This window comes from Zonotrichia albicollis, chromosome 1 (genome assembly GCF_047830755.1).
Source record: "Zonotrichia albicollis isolate bZonAlb1 chromosome 1, bZonAlb1.hap1, whole genome shotgun sequence".
Lineage (NCBI taxonomy): Eukaryota > Metazoa > Chordata > Aves > Passeriformes > Passerellidae > Zonotrichia > Zonotrichia albicollis.
This window is the reverse complement of record NC_133819.1, coordinates 25,412,648-25,435,832: the sequence shown is the minus strand read 5'-3', so window position 1 is coordinate 25,435,832 and position 23,185 is coordinate 25,412,648. Positions and strand designations below refer to the sequence as shown.

The 23,185-nt window shown below is 42.9% G+C and overlaps 1 protein-coding gene across 1 annotated transcript; it reads left to right on the top strand.

The window, feature by feature from the left end:
- The first annotated feature begins 7,994 nt into the window (after window positions 1–7,994).
- On the top strand, window positions 7,995–14,385 carry LOC102064500 (uncharacterized). Its single transcript, XM_074536227.1, has 3 exons — window positions 7,995–8,412; window positions 12,201–12,294; window positions 14,180–14,385. The coding sequence occupies exons 1-3, from the start codon at window positions 8,010–8,012 to the stop codon at window positions 14,220–14,222; spliced, it is 540 nt and encodes a 179-aa protein (XP_074392328.1). The 5' UTR covers window positions 7,995–8,009; the 3' UTR covers window positions 14,223–14,385.
- Window positions 14,386–23,185: the final 8,800 nt, after the last annotated feature.

Below are 23,185 nucleotides of genomic sequence, written 5' to 3'. Positions count from 1 at the left end.
CGTGCTTTGGAAAGCAGAGTAGGGCAATGAGAGTGTGATTTCCCTGTGATTTCCAGGGTTCTCTTTAAAATATAATTCAGAATAAGTTCCTATCTAACAGAAACAAAAAGAACTATCAGTTTTCCACAGTTGTACATACAGCGGCCCAGAGTTGGCTGGGCCAACTGCTGCACTCATGAGAGCTGGTTAGATGAGCCACATTAAGATCAGGACATACCCAAATTGCTCCTTGTGGCTTTGATTTGACGTACTGCATCAACTTCACTTGGTAATCTAAGAGAAAAAGAAGACTAAGATAAAAAAGGTCTCAAGAGTGTCCCTGTTTAGAAAGAAATTAATTGATGCCTCTGCTAGTGGCACAGTGTTTCTTCATTCATTTCTGTGGAAAACCACTGGATGGTTCATCTGCTTGCTGAAGAAGACATGACAAGTTAACAGGAGCTTTGAGGAAGAAGGTATCCTCTGTTTTGCAGGGTGGATGAGGAGGAGCTCTGGGGCTCTGTGGGTTTCTCCATGCCATGGGCACCATGTCTGCTTTTCCAGGTGGGTGGCCTTGCTCTCCCCTGCCTGGGCAGCAGCCGGCAGCACGGGAGCTGCGGGGAATTGAGGAGCCATTGCTGCTCCTGCTCATGCATTGGCCCTGCACTGCTGGCCCCTGTGCTGCATCTCTGGGAGCTACATCCAGTGCTTCAGGATTAAAACACGCCTCAGACACCTGACTTTCATTGACTGCATAAGTCTATGTGTATCGCAGACATCTTTTCATGAAAAATCCTTTCCTTATGATTTTTCCTCCTGAGAAGCTGAGAGACCTCAGGAACAAAATGTAAACAATGATTGTCTGCTGCTGTGGAATGCAACAGGTGGATCTGTGATTGGCCCATCTTGGATGTTTATAATTGATGGCCAATCACAGCCCAGCTGGCTCGGAGAGAGAGTCCAAGACAGCTGCCTTTGTTATCATTCTTTCCTTTCTATTCTTAGCCTAGCCTTCTGATGAAACTTTTTCTTCTATTCTTTTAGTATAGTTTTAATGTAATATATTTCATAAAATAATAAATCAAGCCTTCTGAAACACGGAGTCAGATTCTTGTCTCTTCCCTCATCCGAAAACCCCTGTGAACACTGTCACATATGTGATAAAATAAACCTATCTTGTTTTCCTGATATGCTTGCAGTGAAGATGTTTCCACCAACTGCACAACACTTCTTCACAGGCCATGGATGATCCACACTGGGGCACAGGAGCAGTAAGAAGTGAGGAGAGCGGAGGGCAAGAAGTGAATTGCAGGGGCAGCAACCAACATGCCTGGACCCCAATTGCCCATCACTTCACTGAAGGGAGTGGGAGGGAAGGAAAGTGAGAATCAGCAGTGAAAACAAAGGGAGCTGAGGCAAGAAAGGAGGGAGAAGAGGTTTGACTGAAGGAGAGCCTGAAGAAAGGTAAGGAAAGGTAATTCCCTGAGTGTTTGTTCAATTGTATAAATCTTCTTTTTTACCCTCAGTACACAAATCAGTAATTAAAAGGCTGTGTTAAGTAAGTTAAGTTGAATTCCCTGCATCAGGGCTGTGCTGCCTGTGACACTGCAGAAGAGCTGAATGACAGCCAGGGCTGGTGACAAGCAGCCCAAGGGGCTGGAAGGGCAGTGAGTACACTCTTGCCTGCCAGCACAGCAAAGCCAACACAGCAGCACGCTCTGAGTGACACGCACTGCTAGGGCCAGCTCCCACCACGTACACTCCAGAAGCTCCTGGGGGATTGCTGAGCTGTTAAGTGAGCTAAACAGATACATTTAGGGCTAAAAAACCCGGGAGGAATTTTGCTAGGGAAATGTGGCCAACAAGGATGACTGCTCTTACTTGAACTTGTAAGATACTATTTCCATCTCCTGACTTTTCATACATAATTATGGGCAAGTCCTCCTAATATAGTCAGAGATGAGATAGGTCCTTTCAATTTATTCTTCAGGGCTGATATTTAAACCCAGGTGCTCTGAATCTCCACCTTGAACAGTCCATTTATGTCCTTTCTGAACTGAAAGTACAGAGGGCCTGTCTGAGGAAGTCCCCTTAGGTGACATTGGCCTCAAGTTTGGTGGCCTGACTCTTGTTTTTGAATTAGTTTAGGTATCAGCAAATCACACAGCTTGCCAGGATTGCTAATGAATAGCCCTGCTTTCCTATCTGAACATCAGAAAAATGCTTAATAATTGTTCCCAGGCTACAACATTTGATTTTATTTGGGTTGAACTTCATTCTGGACCCACCTTTTCATATGTAAAGGTAGAAGCATATTTGAGGTGGGGAAAAAAGGCCTACTCTGTTCACCTGATTCCTAAAGGTCATACTAACCTATGCAGTTTTGCATCTTAACCTCTCCTGTCGAGGCTCCCACAGTGTACTATCCTCAGGGCAGCCATGGCAGAATAAATGAAGTCAGTTGTGCAGTAACATGGTAGAGACACTGGAGCACAAAACACATTTATTTCAATGTATGATGGGAATTCAGTCCCTTAAGCATAGGGATTGGAAACCATGGGGTATTTTGCCCCATCTCCAGCTGCAGCTGGGGAGGGCCAGGGCCTCCCAGGTTACATCAGGTGGCCCTGTGTTTTAAGGAATCTCAACTGACCTTAGAAACATTTGTTTAGGCAACTGAATTCTACCCTGACAACCCTGATACTTGCATGGAAATTCAAGTTATGGTGAAAGGTACCTAGTGATTATTTACATTGTGGTTACCCCTTGTACTTTCAAAGCATCCTTACAATTTGCATCAAGGTTCTGCAATAAACATTCTGCTGATACAGCTACATGGAATATACAGGTATCCCAGGGCTACCTGGCTTTGTAAAATCTGGTTCTGGTGCTCTTCCAGGGTGTAGAGCTGAGAGGCCAGAAATCAAGTGACCAGAAAACAAAAGAGGAACAATATTTAGGAAGCTTCCTGCACCCTATACAGAGGAAGAGTCAAAGGAAAATGAGGGTGAAAATTTGCAATGATGACTGAGAGGAGAAGAAAGATGATACCAGAAATGGTAAACAAAGGCAGGAAATAGCCTGCTGGTGGTGTTAGTTCTTGATTAGGAGCCCGTTAAGTTTTGGCTAGAGGGCTAAACCCAAGGAGACATTTTGTCAGCCCCAATGTGGAGAGAAAACAGAAAGACAATAGAACAATTAGACAGAGGAAGAGAGCAGAAGTGAACAAACATATTGCCCCTATTACAATGACACACAGCTAGAGCTTTGCAGCAATACTGCCCAGCTGCCTTTAGACCGAGTGAAAATGAGAAAATAAATCAAACCCTCTTTTGACTGTCAAGGGCAAAGAGAGAACTGTTTCTATTTCAGCCACTGGTAACCTGATAGCTTGCCACAGCGTATTTCACATAAGGAAGTCTGTAAAGCAACATCCAAGTGTTCCTTGTGATTAATATTCCTTATGATCTGCAGCCACCTAATAGCAGCCTGACCCCAGCCAGGGTCAGCTCTGAGGACGGATGGGCTGTGGGAGCAGGGTGGGCTACCAGGAGGTGCTGCTGAATGATGGAGCATATGGAGAGAAAAAGAGGTCCTCTGCAGACATGAATAAATAAATAGTGGCAAACCAAAGGCACTGACCTCAGGAATAATGCCATGGGTCCAATAGTGCAGAGCTATTGAAAGAAGCAGGACAATCTGTTCCTCACTTCCAGATGCACTGAACGTAGGATATGTTTTTTTTTCCTTCAATTGAATCCAAAATACCTGCAGCATGGAATGCAGCACTATCCAGAGACACAGAACACTATCTCTGAAGGGATTCCTGGGATGCATTAATCAGTGCTTGGACTGCCCAATTCACTACAGGACAGACATTCTGCACTGTACAGCAATTCACACATTTTGAATGGTAACAATGCTAATAAGCTCTCCTGTGGGCTCTTTTTTTTCCCCGCCAGGAATTAGGTGCACTCCTGGATATCTAACAGCCTGGACCATACGACAGTCCCTCTCCCACCCAGATCAGCTTTGCAGGCACCACTGATCTGAGACAGATGTGTCTGGGCTGCCGGGCCATTAGATGTAGGTCTCTGCCCAGATTTCACATGATATAGATCCACAGTTGGATCAAATACACACAATGCCAATTTCCTTTGCAGTCAGGGTTTTTCTGAATAGGCACTGTATGGTAGCCTAGAACCATGCAGGCCTCCAAAACAATAGTTTACACAATATATCTAAAATGCTTAATATGGCTTTGAGATTTTTTTTTCAACAGGACACTTTTGACTGCTTATAAGAAATCAGTTTCCAATCTATTCTATTGTCTCTTTTTAATCTTATCCTCAAAATATGCTTTCAGACATTAAAGCATCCAAATCAAAGAAAATGGGCCCAGGCATTGAAATGACTAATAGACCACCTAAAAAAAATAAATCTGTAAATCTTAATGAGTATACTACACACACTTTTTATTTCACCTTGAAGGGGAAAAAAAGGCTTTAATTCTGAAAAGAGGATTTATTTCCATTTTTCATTTATGCAAATTACACTCTGAATAAATAAATCTACATAATCCACCTCCCTGCTAGACAACTTGCAGCAACATTTGCCAAGAGAAAGACAGGCTTTTCTGATACTAATGCATAAAACATGCTGAATAAAAAAATTAAAACAAATCATATTGTGTAAATAGCTGATGTGCAACTCTAGAAAGAATAATAGAGGCACTGATGAATTACTCAGGATTGTCTTGTTCAATTATTTCTAACATGTTACCAGTTAAAAGTATATTTAAGTAAAGGTTTTAACAGAGACAGTCATATCCCAAACTACTGAAATCTACAGGAATTTTTTCCCTTTAATTTCCATGCAACAGGCATGTAGATGTCTCTGCTGAAGCACTCAATACTGTCAGGCTGTTGGTCCTGGGAAACAACCTATTCAGCATGGAGCTGGAGGGCTGCGCAGAGGCTCCAGCTCCAAAAAGCAGATCTCTTATACTATTTTGGGAATGTAGGGAGTGCCTTCCCTAATTTGATCAAAACTTAATCCTTGATCCTTGTGTCCTGTGTCCATGTGAAATATAGGCGTGGTGACTGTAAAGGTTGCTGCCAGTCTTGGGACTGTCACAGAAGGATCAAATGAAAATCACTGCCAGTATGTTCCTTAGAGGTATCCATGGCCTTTCCCCACTCTGACTGCATAGGGTAGATACGGAAATGCAACTCTTATTCCTAATGGTCCATCCAGAAACTATCAAACTCTGATCATAGTTGGAGCTTCGACATCCTTCTGAAAATTTTCCATATTGGAAAATCTGTTCTGGACAGCTGAATCCTTATGCTATTTTTCCTAAAGAATTAAAACTATTCCATGAGGTGGGGTTCCCCAAACAACTTGAGTATTATAAACTGCATCACCACATTTTTACATGCTGTGATGCCTTGAAAAATTTGAAGATATCTTTTCTTGGTGCAGAAATGTGAGTTTCTCACATGTTTCCTGGAGGCAATGAAGTGTGGGATATACAAAGCCTACAGACTGGAAGCTGCATCAGAAAGCCAGGAAGAAACCATAAGAAAATATGATTTAATCCCACGCCTCTGCTAAGAAATCCCAGCCACATTGGCACTGAAACCAGTGATTTACAACAGCTACCTGCAGGATAATAAGTTCTTTCTATTTGCTTACAGTATAGTCTGGCTGTTAGGAACATACATCTGGGATATGGTGTGGTCATAGCCATCCACCACCTGCCAGGACATTCTCCTTGGAAGCTACTGCAGACTGAGTTGCTCAGTCAGTTGAGCCCAGTCAGCTATTTGCTGTTGCAGACTGAGTTGTCTACTTGTCAAATCTGCTCCACCATGAGAGAAAATACCTGATTGTCCTTTGGAGGAGTTTGATCCCCAAACAACCAGCAAACAGCCTGTTGGTTGTGACACTCGGCATTCACACCAGCTCAAATCCAGCTTGGACACAGAGGAAATCTGAGGGTAAGCCTCGTTGCTTTGCCCTCTGGGAATTTGTTCCCGCAAGGTCTGGCAGGATGGTTTGGACAATGCTTCACAGGTCAGGTCCTTCAGGCAGCAGAGGATGGGCTTACCTTGGTGAGAGAAACACAGCATGGCAGATATCTGTGCCCTGGGAGACCCTGCTAGCAGAGAGTTAAAGGGTATGGGGAATTAGTGAGGACTGCATTCATGCATTCATCTCCTAAAAAGGCTGGACAAGCCAGGGAAATTGCATGTTTACAAAACCTGGGGTACTGGATTTAAACCAAGGGATTTAGAGTTTTTATTTCTGAAATCATGATTTGACAGAAATCTTACAAGGGAAATAGGTAAAACAAGAGCCAAGCTCCTTATTTAATGACAGAATTTCAGAAACCACAAATTTAAAAGAACCATGAAAAATTTGAGATTTAAACCAAAAGGAGGAGAATTGGACACTACAGATTTTTGTGGAAACAGAAGATTAAGTTTGGCTGACTGGTGATAGAGGAATGCTCAGTTCTGAGGTGAGAAATGCACAGGAAGCCTCAAATCCGAGACTGATTCTGGTCAGACTCTACATCAGTAAGTCACTGCTTCAGGACTCCTTGATTTTCCTTGTCTCACTGTGCAGTGGCTGGCCATATTCTCTTGGGAAGTACAGATTCTTCTTTTCATGGGCACTTCCTAACCAGCAGCTTGGCACAGAAGGAAGAGAAAGAAGGGGTGGAAAGGACTCTTGCATCTTTTCTCTACAGCAGGCGTGTAGGGAAAGCCTATGAAACAAGTTCAGGCTGCTTTCTGCTTCAGGGATACCTGAAGCTACTTGTCCAAGTTACATTCTTTCTTGGATAATCTAGGTGTAACTGAGTATCTTGTTATTCCCAGGTGTAATCCAGACTTCCTACTTCAGTCAAGTTCTAGGTTAGGCAAAACTAGAGGGTTTGAATTTGAGCCTTAGAAACTGAATGATCAGGGATCAGTGCAAGCTTTTGATTTGACAGACCCCTATCCACTTTATGACTGTACCTTGTACTCTGTTAGAGCAATATATCTATTATTCCAAAATGCATGGCTTGCTGAAAATCTCAGCTAAATTACAACTAGATTTCACATAATGATTTATTAAACCAGAGTTTTCATAATTTCACAGTCATCACTGCCAGTCAGTTCTTCTATCACAAAAAACTGAAACGTGACCACTTGATGAGACCTTTCACTTGGCAGAAGGGCTCATTTCCCACCTCGCCTTACCTGTGGCTGCATGCCAGAACACGCTCATGCTGCGTTGGAACTCAATGTTACATGGATTCCCACACCAGTGTTTTGTTGTATACTGACTTTAAATGTAGGATACAGTATAACCCAGCTGTGGAAGTCATTGCCTTGTGAATCAGCTTCTCACAGAGCAAGGGAAAACATCCCAGCTCCTCCACCAAACTGGCAGTATTGTTATAAGGTGAGAGAATCCACTGGTGCTGCCATGCACACAAACTTGTTCAGGCTAGTAAGTGCTGAACTTTGCTTTTGTTGAAATCATCAAGAGAATCTAGATTTAAGTGAAATGAATACACTTGGAAATAATAAAAACCCACAGCATTTCTAGTTTTCACATAACAGCCTAAACTCAGTGAATAGTTTAGTGAAACTCTCTCTTCCAAGCTGCTTGCTTGTTCCTCTGATGAGATGGACAAGAAATTTAGAACATAGCACAGAATTTTCACGGAATCACAGAGGTCAATTCGGTTGGAAAAGACTTCTGGGATCATCGAATCCAACCTATGGCCAAACACCACTGCACTGCGTCTCACAGCCAGGCTTCCCTTGAACCCCTCCATGGAAGGCAGCCCGTGCCAACGCCTCATCACTCCTTCTGTGAATGAATCCCTCCTAATGTGCAACCCAAACCTCTCCTGGCGGTTTGAAACACTACATTGAAAAACCAGAAGGGAAAAAACTCCAACACCATGACATGGAGATGAAGGACTGAAGGCTGATACTCCATAGGTTTTGCCTGCATTCAAACCAAAAATGAAAGAATGTAGAGAACAGAGGCGCTCAGCAGCGGCAGCGGCCTGTGCAGTTCGGTCCGACGTTGCAGGGAACGAGCTTGTTCTCGCCACAGCACTGCAGAGAGGAGAGAGGAGAGAGAAGAGAGCAGGAGGAACAGGAGCAGCTCCCGCGGGGTCCCTCAGCCCCGGCTCGGGCCGTGCCGGGCCGCAGCGGCGGGCGGGGCCGGCGGAGCCGCGATCCGCAGGGCGCAGGCGCGGCCGGAGCCGGGCCCGGCAGCGGCGCAGGCGCGGCGGCGGCCGCGGGATCCCAGCAGGCTCGGGGCGGCGGGCGCGGTGTGGGCCCAGCATGTCGGAAAAGAAGCAGCCGGTGGATCTGGGGCTCCTCGAGGAGGACGACGAGTTTGAGGAGTTCCCGGCTGAAGGTGCCGGGCGGGGGCGGAACGGAACGGGACGCCAGGACGCGACAGGCCGCGGCCTGCAGGCGGGACCGCCGCGGCCTGGGCCGGCGGGGCGGGCAAGACAGGACGCGGCGGGCGGGCGGGCGGGAGCGGCGGTGGCACCGGCGGTGGGACCGACTGGCGGTGGGACCGGCAGTGGCACCGGCGGTAGGACTGGGGTGCCGTGTGCGCCGGCCCTGCCCGCGGCTCCCCGCGGCCGCTCCGCGGGACAGCGCGGTGCTGCCGCTCCGCAGGGCCCGGCTGAGCCCCGCGGGAGCTCCCCCGCTGCCCCGCGGGTCCCCGCGCAGCCCCCGGCCGGGCAGCGGCTGCAGAGCCGGCAGAGCCGCGATCGCGGTTACCGTGCCCGGCTCTGTGGCGGTGTCGCGGCGCCGGGCACCTCGCGCTGCGAGTGCTGTGTCATTGTGCGAGAGGGCTGGGGACAAGTGCAGAGAAGTTTAGTGCTTTTTGACATTGGAGATGGGAATCGCAAGGCAGAGGAGGGACGAGGGCCGGAAACTGAGCGTAAGGCGGAAAAATATATGAAAATGAAATACTGCGCTCTGTAGTTACTTTTCGTTTCTTTACTTATTGAAGCACAGACATGTATATGCTGGTTTGCTTTTAATAGGTACAGATATAGACTTAATAAGGAAGTTAAGTTCAATAAAACAACTCAGTGTCCCAGAGATAGTCTTGGAAACATCCCTGTTAGGGCATGATTACTTTTTATGTCCTTAATTCTGTCTCGAGTTGTGGATCCTGAGAAATTATATATCACGACGAATGTAACATCAGGATTTTTTTTCTCTAATGTCTTTATTGCATGTGATTTTTTCTGTGGTACTACAAGTCTTAGGTGTTCTGAGCCCTTTAGTTCTGCTGAAATTAATGTTTTTGCAGGTACAGATAAAGTTCGTGACATAGTTAGAATATTAGCTAAAATAAACTTACAAGACCATACTTTCTTTTTCCTAACTGTTTCTTAAAAGAAAAAAAAAGTTTATCTTATTTAATGTAAATTAAGTATTCACAGTAGGGGAAGTCTCTGCAGCTTCTGGAGCTTGGATTGGACAGAGCCCTGACTTGCTGTTACAGAAGGTGAAATTAGTTTTGCTTGACTCTGGCTGTAATGCTAAAGCAAAGTAGTGTGCAGGCTTTCTGGGTGGAACAGAGACTTGTTAAGAAGTGACCATTATCAGGCTTCTAGATGTTCTTTCTTGCAGAAAGTAAGAATGTCTAAAAGAGTCCATTTGAATCCCCAAGTGAGGTCATAGTTTTGAGATGTTGCATGTTCAGTCCACTTTGTCTGTTATTTCCAGTATTTAGGAAAGAATTATGATAACTGGGCTCAAACCCATTCCAAATTGTTTTTTTTTTTTTATTAAACCACCACTTTCTAGCAATAGAAGAACTTTGTGTTCTATTACCCAGGTTTTATTCAAAGGAAATTAGATAATGCAAATCTGTGTTAAGAGATGAAAACACGGACTTTTGTGGTTTATGCCAGCCTAAAAATTTACTTAAACAATTTATGAAATCAAGTTATGTATCAAAACCAGACGTGCCCAATTTTTATAGGATACTTTGAAGTGTAGCATAAGTATACTATAGTAGATGAAAAGATATGTAAAGGAGTCACTTAAGAATCTTTGTACAGTGCATTTCAGAATATAAAAATGTAAAGTGATAGAGCAGGGGATAAAGAACCCTACAATCCTAAAAATTGTTTTTTGTTTCCCAAGTACAAAATAAAAGAATCAGTGATCAGCATATAAAAGTTTTTTGATATTTTCAAGGAGTTCAGTCATGACAAGTTTATAATTTTGGTGTATCTTAGTAATACTTAATGGTAGTAGACTCTGAAGTGATTTTAACACTTTCAATCCCAGATAATGCTCTACCTTTTTTACTTTTGTTTAGTCATAGGCATATAATGTAGCAGGCAGTGGTAACTGTATTAAACAATTCTGGGGTAATAGTTCCAGTATATAGATGCTGCAGAGTCTTGTCCTGTGGGGATGAGAATGTGATTTAGGCTTTACTTTCACTCTCCTCCCCACCCCAGCAAGGAAGGTGAGATGGGCCTTTCTGACTCCTCTTTACTCAGTGTGATTTAGAGCATCTTTTTGCAGTCTGCCCTGCTGATCTTCTGTGCCTGAAGCTGCTGTTTGTTGTGCTGGATATGAGTTACTGTGAGATTGTTTTTTCAAGTTTGTAGTTCTGTCTGAGCTACTCATATGTTTGCAGATAGAAAAGTTTGACTTTGTGTTAATTTTAAGTTGTTTGAGCTTTGTTTTTTTCTCTCTTCAAAATCAGTTTATCAGTAAAGTTGTTTCTTTTTTGAAAAAAAATCAGTGGAATATAAATTGGCAAAGGCAAGGCTTATTGCAGGTATTTGTAAAGGATAAGCCCTTCCCTTTGAGCAACTAGCAGTACAACTAAATCCAAATAATGCATTTTTTTATACAACATTTTTTCTTCACCTTTTCTTCCCAGTTTTTTTTCTTTTGCTCTCACAACACAATTTCTATGCTCCTTCATCTTTCCCCATTATATAATTTATTTGAGTAGGGAAATTTAATTGTAATGCCTTCCACACATGTGTCTTTAATCAGTGACAAATGGATTTTCCTGTCCTGGTGAATCTCAAATATTAATTTTGTTGCCTGTCAGTGTTAGAAAAAGGAGGAGAAAATGCAAAGACCAGGCTTCATTCTTAGAAAGTTAGCTGTTCACAGTGAATTAGTTTTTGATGTTTTATCCCACTGACTTTGTCCCCTGCTCCCCCCATACCTCCATCAGTGTTTAATGTTGCTTTAGGCCTTAGTCCTCAGAGCTTTCTGTGCATGGGCAGCAGATGGCTTACTAGAATGAGAGGGGAAGAACAGTGTTATCTCTTTAAATACAGTAATAGACTTCGAGAAATAACAAATTGCAAGTGTCAAAATTAGGGGGCTTCTTTTTTTTTAACATTTGAAAAACTGTGTGTCATTCAGTAGGAGTAAACTGAGAAACTAAAAAACAATCGAGTAGGCCAACTTGTGTTTTCATAGTGATTCTGAGCCTTGAATTTTTCACTATTTTTCTGAACTAATTTGTTTGGTTTTATTTTTTTCCTAATAATGAAGTATTAAGTGTGTGATGAGTAATTTGTCAAGGGTGATGTGCCAGATTACTTTATTACAGGAAAAATATAAATAAAGTTAGTAAATGACAAAAAGTGGTTCCCTACAAAGGCAAGACTGCTTCTGCTGTCTTGGGAAGCCAGAAATAGCTGATTGGAGGTATCAAGTGTTGTTTGCAGATGCTTATCTCAATTTGCCTTTGCCTCTGCATCACAGATAGTTTTTTGTCATTTGTCCATAGAGTGACAGCATCTGATTTAAAGGGAACAGAGAATGTGTCTGTGTTTTGGTGAAAGCATCTGATGCATATTTACTTTTTTAATCTGAAAAAGGTGTTTAAATACAAATCTGGAAGGATGATGCTACAGTTTATCCATAAGTATGCAAAAAAACTCTTAGGAATGTTTAATCTTGCAAGCCATGATGTGTGTGTAGTGATTTTTTTTCACCAAGTTTCGTTTTTGTTGTAATTACAGAAATTTTAGGATGTGTTTTAGATCTGACTCATGAACACTTGAATGTGATCCAGACTTCTGTGTTAAATTTTCCAGAAGTCTGCCTTTCCCTGTGGCTGTGCTAATGGGTCAGTAGGACATGGTACCAAAGCAGTGCAGCATACAGTATTTAGACCTGCTTTTCTGTCTTTAGATTGGACTGGTTTAGATGAAGATGAAGATGCACATGTCTGGGAAGACAACTGGGATGATGACAATGTAGAAGATGATTTTTCCAATCAATTAAGGTAATTTTATATAAAAACTTTCTGTTCTAGAAGACGGGTAAAATACTTTAAATGGAGTTGATTAGTTAATATCTGAAAGTTTGAAATCTGCTTATTTTAAAAAATAAAGATCTGAAATGGAAATAAGTGAAAGCACTACTTTTTGCTTTTCTATTTTGAGCCTTTTAGAACCAGACTTAGGGATTACAAGACTCTGAAGTACTGATCAGCATTTCATCTTTTAATAATTCTACTGAAAATGCCTTAGGGCATTGTGGTGACAGAGTTTTGCTCTGTTACGCAAACAATGCAAAGATCATGGAAAGTTGAGATATAGTTGACACTTTGTCAATTTAACACGGGTGGATCCTTTTCTAATGACTTTTCTATGTGTGTGTGTGAAAGTTCTGAATTGTACTGCCAAGATTAATGGCAGGGCATCCAAGATTATCTCTTTGTGCTATGTGGTGTGCAAAGTATGTCACAGTTTTTATGTCTGTACTTTAAAACAGCGCTGCTGTTCTTTGTCCAAATGGGCAAATTTTCTGGAGGTTAGTGATCTGTGTTAACGTTAAGGTTCTTTCCTATGTGGTGAACATACTGTTTATGAGCAACAACAGCAAAGTAATTGTTAATTACATGCTTTAAAAAAAAGTGATAGCAATTTGTGTACCTCTAAACCAGTTGCTTAATCCTCTTTGTCACTTGTAGTTTCAGTAATCCTTTATTGACGCATAATTATAACTTAAATTGTTTCAAGCATTCAGAACAAAGCCAGATTTTATAATTAATCCCTCAGTATGTTGCATGAGGAGCAAACTGTCTGTAATACAGCCTGCTTAAACACTTCCTGGGTTGATCTCCCTTGTACTCAGGGAAAGCAATTATTTTTGTGTCTTCTCTATAAAAAATTGTTGGCATAGTTATTTCATGTATGGTTCAAAGGCAGTTAAATGGTAATATTGGAAAACATGTAATGAAACAGACTTTTAAGAAATAGTACAATTCTTGACAGACACAGTTGCTCTAAACAAACTTTGTGTAACTGGCCTTAGCTGCAGCCTGCAGTATTGGGGATTGTATAGTGGTTTGCAGTGTTGCCTGGTTGTTGTGTGTTTCTTCCATCTCTAGAAAGCAAATGCTGCAGTCCTCCACTTTTAAAGTCCTACTACTAAATGTGCAAACTAACCCAAAATATTTTAAGAAATTTGTACTTCTGTATCTAGATACACATGTGCTAGGATAAAATGGGATAAAACAGGATTTGTCGTGGCTGGTGTGTTCAGAGGCAGGGGAGAAGCAAACTGGTGGCAGGGCAGGAATGATAACAGTTGTAGTTCCTGACTTGCTGTCCTGGCCACAACTAAGGACAACAAAGCAGTCCCTCAGACTTGTTTACTGCAAGGTGTATTGCACGAAGACATAAATAAAAATTCCAGACTGCACTATTCTAAAAACCAAAAAAAATGCTTACAATTGTTTTGGAAGCACATGCAGTTAGGTAAAATAAAATAGCGAGCTTGCTTTAGTTAAGGAAATACTGAGAATAATGTATAAGATTCTTGAGAATATGTATAAGATAATATTTTGGTTATTCTAATGAATTTAGAGATGTTGCAGGTGCATAGGTGCTACTTCACGCCATATGGTGGGTCAGAGGGCAATAACTGTGATTAAAACAAATATTTGAATTTTTCACTGAGAAGTTACAGTGATTTAAGATAAAAAACTGGAGTTCAAGAATTACAGGGTAAGTAAGGTTAAGGTAATTGGTATAAATAAAAAAGCAGTACGACATTGCTATTTTAAATGATTGTATGTTGTGTAGTATATGTAATTTTAAAAAAACCCCACACATCATACAGTATTGTGTATGTGTTTCAATATATCTGTCTCTTCTCTACAGAGCTGAATTAGAAAAACATGGATACAAGATGGAAACGTCATAGCTTTTGCAGAATATGGAGTGGTTTAACACTGAACTGTGGATAGACTTTATTGAGAAAAGAAGAAAAGATGGAAAATGAGAAGACACACTTAGTTCATTATCTGCTTGGATTTATTATTGTTTTGTATAAAAAATAAAGTTTTTAATCTTAGCCTGGTCATACATTTAGCCTCCACTCACCTGGTATGTTGTATTTTGGTTCTGAATTGTCTTGTGTGGCGGAATCCATGGACCTGCCTGGAATGCCACTAATGGTCTGGCAGTGGCTGATGCTCTTGGCACTGGCTGCTGCCTGGGGGGCTAAACATGTGTAACCAGAATGGAGACTAATGAATGTTGCTGTCACAGGAAATAAAATACTTATGTACTCCAATTAAAATGCAGCAGAGATTGAAAGCAGTATTAGGGAGTGATAAAGCTTGTTTTGCCTCAGCATTTTATTTCATAATGACTTGGGGTTTCTTTTTTAGTCATTTCATGAGGGTGCTGGTTTAATAAAACAGAGTTCAAAGTGTCTTGCAACAGCAGAAATCCAAACTATCCAATCTAGTCCTGTCATTTCTCAGGACTGTTAAAGATGAGACTTCTCTGGAGGTGAAAGTTCTGTTCTTGCACTTATTTGAGCCTAGGAATCTCTGCTGAAATTGCCTCCAATTTGCCAGTTACAGCAGTTCATCTGTATCACGTAAACTTGCCTGCGGAGAACAGAAATCAAACTTCCAACTCATTTCATGGAGGCCAACACAGATTTGCCAGAAAGATATCGCAGTAGTGACTGGATTCAATTACTCTCTGAACTAGAAAACAGAAAGTGGAAATTACCACACCTATTACCACTTCCATGAAACCTCCCCAAAGGACCTGTTAAATCTGGTGTGTGCAAAGACAGAGGGAGATGGCAGCCATGGCTCCTAATTAAATTAGGGTTTTTTAATAAAGGGGCATCTATAGTTACATACTCATGGAAATTTGAATGAGCTACTTGCTTTTAAATGGAGACTTAATTGTTACATAAAGTTAGCTTTCAGAATAAATGGATAGTTGGTGGACATGCAGTTATTTAACCTTGTTAACTAAATAACTGAGTATCATGTGTTAAAATGACATTGATTAATGCAAAATGTGAGGAAGTTTCCTCTCCCCAAAACTTGGGTAGTGCTATTTTAATGGAAGCAAGATTCACTGTGACTTACTGCTTTCTGAAGATAGCTATGTAAAGACTGAGAATTTCATTGCCATCTGAATGGTTCTGCAGAACTGAGTGGTTCTGCAAAACTAAATGTCTCAGATGGTGTTGAATGCTGGCAGTTTGTCCAGCTCTGTGCCTTGGGAAAAGAAAGGGAAGGCTTTTCAAGTAGGCTTGCCCTAGTCACTTAAATTGTTCACATTGAGATATGTGGGTCATGCAGCCCACTTCAATAGAATGCAAGTCCTGAAGTTCATATTTTGACACATAACAAATGTAAAGTCTGTGTATTGAGTGGCAAATAGCAATACAAACATCCTCAGGTTCGTGTTGGAAATTTAGAAGAAAAGTATGTTGAGTACAGTCCTGGGATTGCTGATGTTATTAACACAGCAGTACTGGGAAGTTGAGTAACACAACTGACCAAAAGAAGATGACAAAATAATTGTGGAGATGTCTGGTGCAATCTGGATAGGAACAGCTGCTTTCCATTACAGGATTCTGGAAAGCTGACTAAAGCAGCCTTGTCCCAGTGATTGCAAGCAGCAGGAGGAAGCCATGGAGGTGGAAAAGCATCTTTGCCTCAAGAAGGCTTTGTGTTTGCTGAGCCTCAGTTATATTTATATCCTTATCTTTCCCTCTTTTTCACAAAAGCAGAATTGGAATGGAAGCCTAGGCTGAGGTAGTGGCTCTGCACTCTCACAGTATCAACCTTCAGCTGCTGGGTTGTGGTATGAAACCCCCAGCTGGGAAAAAAGGAGAGCAATCTGCTTTGAAGGTCCGTTTGATGATATGGTTACAATGCTGTCTTTGAGACAAACTAGGGACTTTTTGCCCATTTTGGTTCTCTTTTGACAGCTTTGGTGTTCAGGAAGGATGTTGAGGTGATTGGCCAGGATGTCTCAGCATAATTCACCCTAATGTACCTGCCATTCACCTTTAAAAGGAACTAATACTCCTGTGTGTTTGTAGACTTGAGTTTTTTAGATGGGCCTTGCTGGGAGAGGTTTCCTTTGGCGGTTGTTCCTGGAGGTGTTGTAATGATCCCTGTTAGTTGAGGAATCCATGAAGTGTGGGAGACAGGAATACCTGGGGCTTGTGAGGGAGGACCCACTGAGAGAAGACAAGGATTTCGGAAGGAAGATCTGCAGCCTGTCAGGGTGGGAATGTGTTGAAGAGAGGGAGGTTTGGCAAAGATGTGAGCGGAGGAGAGGTTGGACTTTGTAGTTCAGAAAGTAGGACAGCACGTGGAGGTGTGTGCGTGGCTTGGCTGGGTGTGGGCTGCTGGGTAGTCTCTGTTCCCTGTTGTAGGAAGGAGATTTAGGTTGATGTTGTCCTGTGTTTGGGGACCTGTCCTCCTCACTAGCCCATCCCTCAGCCAAGCTGTGGAACTCTTGGCCAGTATCCTTATCTGAGCCCTGCCAGGCTATGTGGCACACATCTGCAGCTCTCTGCAAGACAAAGGAGGGCATGTTTTGCAGCGTGGGGAGAGTGGACTCGCTGTGACCTAGATGCTGAGGATGTCTCAAGGCAAAGCGCTGTTCAGCTAATTTGGAGGAAAGCTCTGGAACATTCCTGATTGCCAATGTTTGGCACTCATGCTTTGCCTTGATCCTTAAGAAACCATACACACCTAAGAAGAAATGCAAAGTCAGAGGTAAGCACACAGAATGGTGAGCAGTCCAAAGTAAGGCTGTTTGGAAGGCCTTCAGTTCTACTCTTTTGTTTTAGAATAGCCTTTGCTGTCTCCCCCCTGGTGCCTGCCTCCCTCTGCTAGCTTGTGCAACAGCACCAGCAGCTTCCCCAGGTATTTGCTGCTGCTGGGTCACAGTGTGTCCTGTTCCCTCCTGCTGCACCCTGCCCACGTGGTGCTGGAGAGAATGAGTAAATGTGGGTCTCCATAACACAGCAGTCGGGCTGGTTTGCAATTGCTCAGTTACATTTTCCACTGTCCCTGGGAGAGGGAGAAGTGTTTTCCCCTCTTTGAAGTGTATGATTATTTTAAGTGTGAGACCTCAGGACCTCATCTTTCACTGGGTTTGGTAGTATGTAAAATGCTCTGCACGTTCAAATGTTTCTTTAGCTTCAGTTACTGCTGTGCATATTCAGCACGTCTGCCAATCAGGATTTATGGGGTACCAAGTTAGCCACCCAGAAAAGGAGGCGCATGCATTATAACCTTTGCAGCTTTTGTAAGGAATGAGGCAAGGACTCCACAAATGGCTACCTTTGCCTGCTAGCTTTTTCTTGAACCTTATTTTTTTCTTATCCTGTTTTTTCTTGAACACTAACAAGGACTAATAAGTCCCCTGAGGGAGGGAGGTGCATATAAGAAAATACATGATCATAAAATTAAATACTATGAGAAGACATATGTATGGGAAAAGGAACTTATATTGCTCAGAATCTCAGTTCCAGCATTTCCTATCTTTTAACTGTCTGACTTTACAGCACTAATAATAATCTTTCAATGCAAGTATGATTTTTTGTTTGCATAATGATACAGCTAAATTTGATTTAATTTCAAGGCATGCAGGGAAATAAGAAGATTGATGCCCAGAAAGTTTTTGTGGTGGAATTTTACTAAAGAATAAATGTTATGTAACATTTCAAACACAGTGAGATCCTTCAAAATGAAGTGTGTGATATAAATGTAAAATATTTGCTAACTATAATTTAGCAACCGTTTTAAAATCACAGTTGGTATTCCAACCTCTTACATGTGGCGGGTGAGATCCTTTGTCAACTGCGAGCTAAGGGCAGTGAATGTGAGATTCATTAAGTAATTATATAGGAACATTAATTTCAAATTAATTTCAACAGTTGTTTTAGACATTAGCAACCAAATTAGGGGACCAAAGGCAAACAGTAATGCAGCTTAATACTTTTAATAAATGAAGGCATTTGAAGTGATTTACATAAATCGGATGATAAGTTCTCATTTAATGGGCTTCCAAATGCCCCCGCCTCCCCTTCCCGTTCACCTTCGAGCGTTTCCAGGCTGCGTGCGCTCTGCATTTACCCAGCTCTCTTGTTGCATCGTGCTTTTCTCAAATCCTTCCTACACTGGCTTTATAATGAGCGGTCAGACTTTCTGGAATGTGTTACCGTGAGCTGGAACCCTTTAAGGCTTCTGAATCCACAGCGCTTGGAGGCATGGGAAGGGAATGGAGCCACTATTGACAAGGCTCCTAGGAAAACAAATGGTGGAGAACAAAAAAAGCAGATTAGGGTATTGGGGGATGCTTGCCTACAGGCAGGGCAGGGAGATGAAAACCAGCCCATCAGCAAGTGAATGGGTCACATGTAATGGATAATGACCAGCCCTTTTCATCTTTCCTGCAGTGAGCTCAAGGCTCTTAATGAAAAGGAACAGGCACTGGTCTGGATTTACAGTGCACCTGATGGAGGCAAGGCAGCTCGGTGACTCACCTGGGGAGAAACCAGCCCTGCCAATGCTCCAGCCACCTCACCTGCCTTGGGTCCCTCCTAAAAGGGCAAAATAAAATCCCTTCCTTCCCAAGGGAGCTCCTAGTCTGTGAGGTGTAAAAGGCAAGACGGGACAGCTGGGGAGGGTGGGTGATGGGCTGTGTTTCCCTTCCTCAGGGTGTTGGTCTGCAGCGTCCAAATGGGATGTGGTGGAACTGTACAATGCAAGCCTCTAACAAAGATTCCTATAACATTAGGAATTGTCCCAGTCACCAGGCTGTTCAGTGATACTGTCCAGCTGGCAGTAATGTTTGAACCCTGTTTTTCAAGACTTGGGTAACAAACTGATGCTATCAGCCACTTCTCCCTCAGGAAAAGTAGTGGGGTGGCTGGGTGGTAACAGCACATCCGGAAAACAAAGGTGCAATGATTCTGTTTGTGCTCAGCTCAGTACTGCTTTCTTACACCAAAGATACCCAGTTCAGGCCAGAAATGCACAAAGAAATGTGAGCTCTGGAAGAAGAGTTTGATCAATCTTACTCTCAAGTATTTAAGATGTTTGTTTTCCTTCGCCCTTCCCAAGCTGCCTGTTGTGCCCACTGTGCAGGTGAGTGTGAGCTGGCAGAGCTGAGACCCAAGCGCATTTTCTTTTTGGCTGGCAGTTAGCCATGGAGGAGGACCCCAGAAGAACATGAGGGAAAGAGGAAACCATGGCAGCAAGATAAAAAAACCACCTGTTTTCACTGTGAAGGTTAAAATGGGAAAGGGTAAAAATCCCTCCTGAACAGAAAGCAGCGACTGAGAGGGTTTGTGAGCACATCACAGGTTGAATCACTGTAAAGGGCAATTCACTCCAAATTATACTTGTGAAATGGCAAGACCTCCAATGTATCATTTCAAGACTATTGCTTCAGTGGCTTTTTAGGTTTGATTATGCTCTCTTTTTTTTCTTTTCCTGGGGCAGATTAAAATTCCAGAGGGTGCTGTGCAAAACAGACTTTATCCAACAGGTATCACCTTAGTTCTCTAGGTCTCATCTGCAGGGCCCAGCTCCTGAGTGCTCAGTGCTGTAACCAGATGTGGCTTTTCAGAGCCAGGTTCCAGCTGCAGCTGATCCCTGGCACCTCAGACTAGAAATGGGCTGTGCAGAGGTGGCAGCAAATGAGTGTTGCCTAGTGGGAGCCTCAACTTCAGCCTAGGAATGTGATCTTCTCCCATCCTCTGACATGATATTTCATAGATGAAGTATTAGCTGCTAAGAAATTTCACTAAAATGTGTGCTGGGTTCTGGTCCTTGCTCTGCTATTCTGTGATCAATGTCCATTAAAAGAAAGAGCACAATGGTGTTTTGCTGCCTGTGAGCATGAGTAAGATTACCATGGTACTGTACATCCCTCCCAGGATGTCATTTCTGGGCATTTCTAGGCTGAAGTTTGCCTCATTAGAGCCTGTCTGCTCCCTTTGTTGGTGCTTGCTGTCTGTACCACAAAGAGGGTCTGGCATGGGGTAAGCCAGCCTTAGAGGAATTATAGCAGTTCAAAAAGTAATCAAGAGTGATAAAACCAATGAGTAGAGATTTGATTGGAACTTGATGGAGCTGCAGAAACTGCATGACTCATCTTAAAAAGAATATATAGATATATGACATTTTAAAATAGGCTTCTTTATTTTTGCGGTTCCTGTGGAATATTTAGCAATTGCTGTTCTTTTTAAAAATAACTTTGATGTTATACAGATATCCAGGGCTTGCAGATTGTGTTGTTTATTGAGAAAGCACACCCTTTCCAGTAGCCTTCTCTCAGAACAGGCATACGTGATGCTTTTACAAGCACAGCATCAAGCGTGGCCTTCCTGCCCTGAAACTGAATGAGACTGAAACAAGGCCCAGGATACTCTGCAGGAGAGAATGGAGTGGATTGAGATGGCCATGGGAAAAGACCACAAATAAATGTTTGGGCCAGGCAGAAGGAAGTAAAGAGGAGTCTCCTGAGTGAAGAGATTAGGAGGAAGCAAGGGATACTGGTTCTGCTATGTGGACAAACCAAACTGGATCCAGGTTGCATCTGAGTTGAAAAGGCTGACGTGAAATGAGCTCTCTTTCTAACATGAAGAACAGCACACCTGAAAGGTATGGGAATAGGAAACTTGGTTTGTTTCATCTAGGAGACAGTTGAATGGTGATTTAATGGCAGCTCTCAAGCTTCTGTAAGAAGAAAATTGTCCCATAAGGAGATGGGTTTTTTACCTCACTATAGGGGTAGAGCAAGCATGAGAAACTGGAGGCTCAATTTAGACAAATCTGTGTTGTATGTTTTTGCAGCAGGTTCTGAACTGAACCACTCTCAGATTTAGTGGTCTGCCCACCATGGAACTGGTAATCAAGATTCTTCTTGATGCTTTGTGATGGCTGAGAGAGAGAGACGGTAGAGATGCAATGCAGGAATGGTAGGATGGAAATACGAATATGTTAAAGGGGATAAGTACAGATAAGTGTTTCAGTCTTTCCTCACCATAGTTTCCCTGCTTTCCTTCTGCTCACCACTGCAGTGAGTTTTGCGGTGTGTTAATGGTGTGTGCCATGAGTTCATGAGTTGTGACATCTCTAACTCTTCCATGACAGAAGGCACTAAATCAGGCAGTTTGCCTCCCAGGTCTTTGTCTCATCCTGGTTTTGCTTCCTTGGTGTCCCAGGGTGTTTGTCAATTTCCCACTGATGTGGGATCAGAACCTGGAGACTCAGAACATGGGGCAAAAATGATCTTGCAGCCGTGGACCCAAGGAATCACCACAGGGCTGTTTGTGCTTCATTTGGAGCTGTTCCCCAGGCCTCACTGCACTGCTGGGTCATGCTGTGTGTGGGGGCTGTGGGTTTCCTTTCCCTCCTCCTTCAGAAGGCTGCAGAGACAGATATCTAAATGCAAGGTCTTAACTAGTTAACTAACAACTCAAATTTCTTATAAAGTTTCAAAACTGAGCAAGGTATATTCAATACTTCCAAGGAGCAAATATTCAATATTTCCAAGGAGCTGGAGCCCAGTGGTTGGAGTCCATCCTGGTGGAACCATATTGTGGGCTTCAGTTCTGTGAACTGGGAACACAAAAGCGATTTTTTCTGCATGAAGTCATATTAGCAAGAGCACTCAGGCAGTTTTCTCCTTAGTTTTGCTGAATCCAATAGGTGGAAGAGTGTCGTGCTGTGCTCAGCTTTGCAATTGCCACAAAGATTTTGAGGCAAGAGAAGGAGTCAAGGAAGAACCATGGAGCTAACTCAAGAGAGATTGTCCACAGTAAGACTATTGTGCATACTACCAACATGGCACAAAGCTGACACAGAACAAAAACATCTTAATATAGTGAAGGTGCCACATGCCTGAAGAGCAGCTGTGAGCGGTGAGAGCAGAGACTCTATGCCCAGAGGTGTCAGCTGCAAGGAGAGTCTGGCTGGGAGGAGCATCCCTACAGCCACAGCTGTCCCTCAGAGACATGCCACTAGTGCTGCCAGCAGGTAGACACAGGGTCCTGCTTTGAGTGGGAAAATGGCTGTGGAGAAGTGGTTTTGCCTTCCTGTGTGGATACCTCCATGGTGCAAGCTGGTATCTTCTATAGCTACAATGAGTGACAAGAAACCGTGATCGTTTGAGGCACTTCAGCATCAGCTCTGTAGTGAGCACCATTAATCCTCACCACTGATTGCTCTTACTGAAGCTTCAAGTGATTGGAGAAACTGCCCAATGTTCATGAAAGAAGCTGAACCTCTATAATCTACCTCTGGAAAATCCTGAAAACAAATATATTGATTTGTTTGGGAGGGGATGGGGTAAGTCAACTATTGTTTTAATGACTTTGAAAAATGAAAAATATAATTGTAGAGACAGCAAGAGAGATGTGCAAATGCAGAAGAGACAAACCCCTGAACAGCCACTGCACTGAGGAGGGTAGGAAAGATTGAATCCAGGCTGTGACCACCTCAGAGGCAAAGGATCCAGTGTTCCTAGGGAGGTACAGGTTGCATCAGGATGAGCACTTGTGCCCACTCCCCATGCCTGAGTGCTGTGTTTCGCCAGTGCCTGGTATGCAGAGCAGCACCAGGGCCTGGGCTGTGCCTCTCTATGTCAACATACCTGTTTTAGAAAGTGATGGCAAGCTCCCAGTTGGATGTCCTGTGTGGAGAAATCTTCCCATGGGTAGATACTCCTCCTTCAGGAGGGTGTTCTGGTTTTGCTTGCTTTGAAATGTTGGAAATAGTTGCTGGTTTTCCAAGGACACCGTGTTGTGCAAGCTCTTGCATGTCCCCACCTGGGCACGCCCTGTGGCGTTAGCCACAATGTCTGTGTACAGAAATGATTAGT

Coding starts and splice junctions, on each gene's coding strand:
- LOC102064500 (XM_074536227.1), top strand. CDS start 8,010: ATGAAAGAATGTAGAGAACAGAGGCGCTCAGCAGCGGCAGCGGCCTGT. Junction 8,413..12,200: donor TGAGGAGTTCCCGGCTGAAG/GTGCCGGGCGGG, acceptor TTCTGTCTTTAG/ATTGGACTGGTTTAGATGAA. Junction 12,295..14,179: donor GATTTTTCCAATCAATTAAG/GTAATTTTATAT, acceptor TCTTCTCTACAG/AGCTGAATTAGAAAAACATG.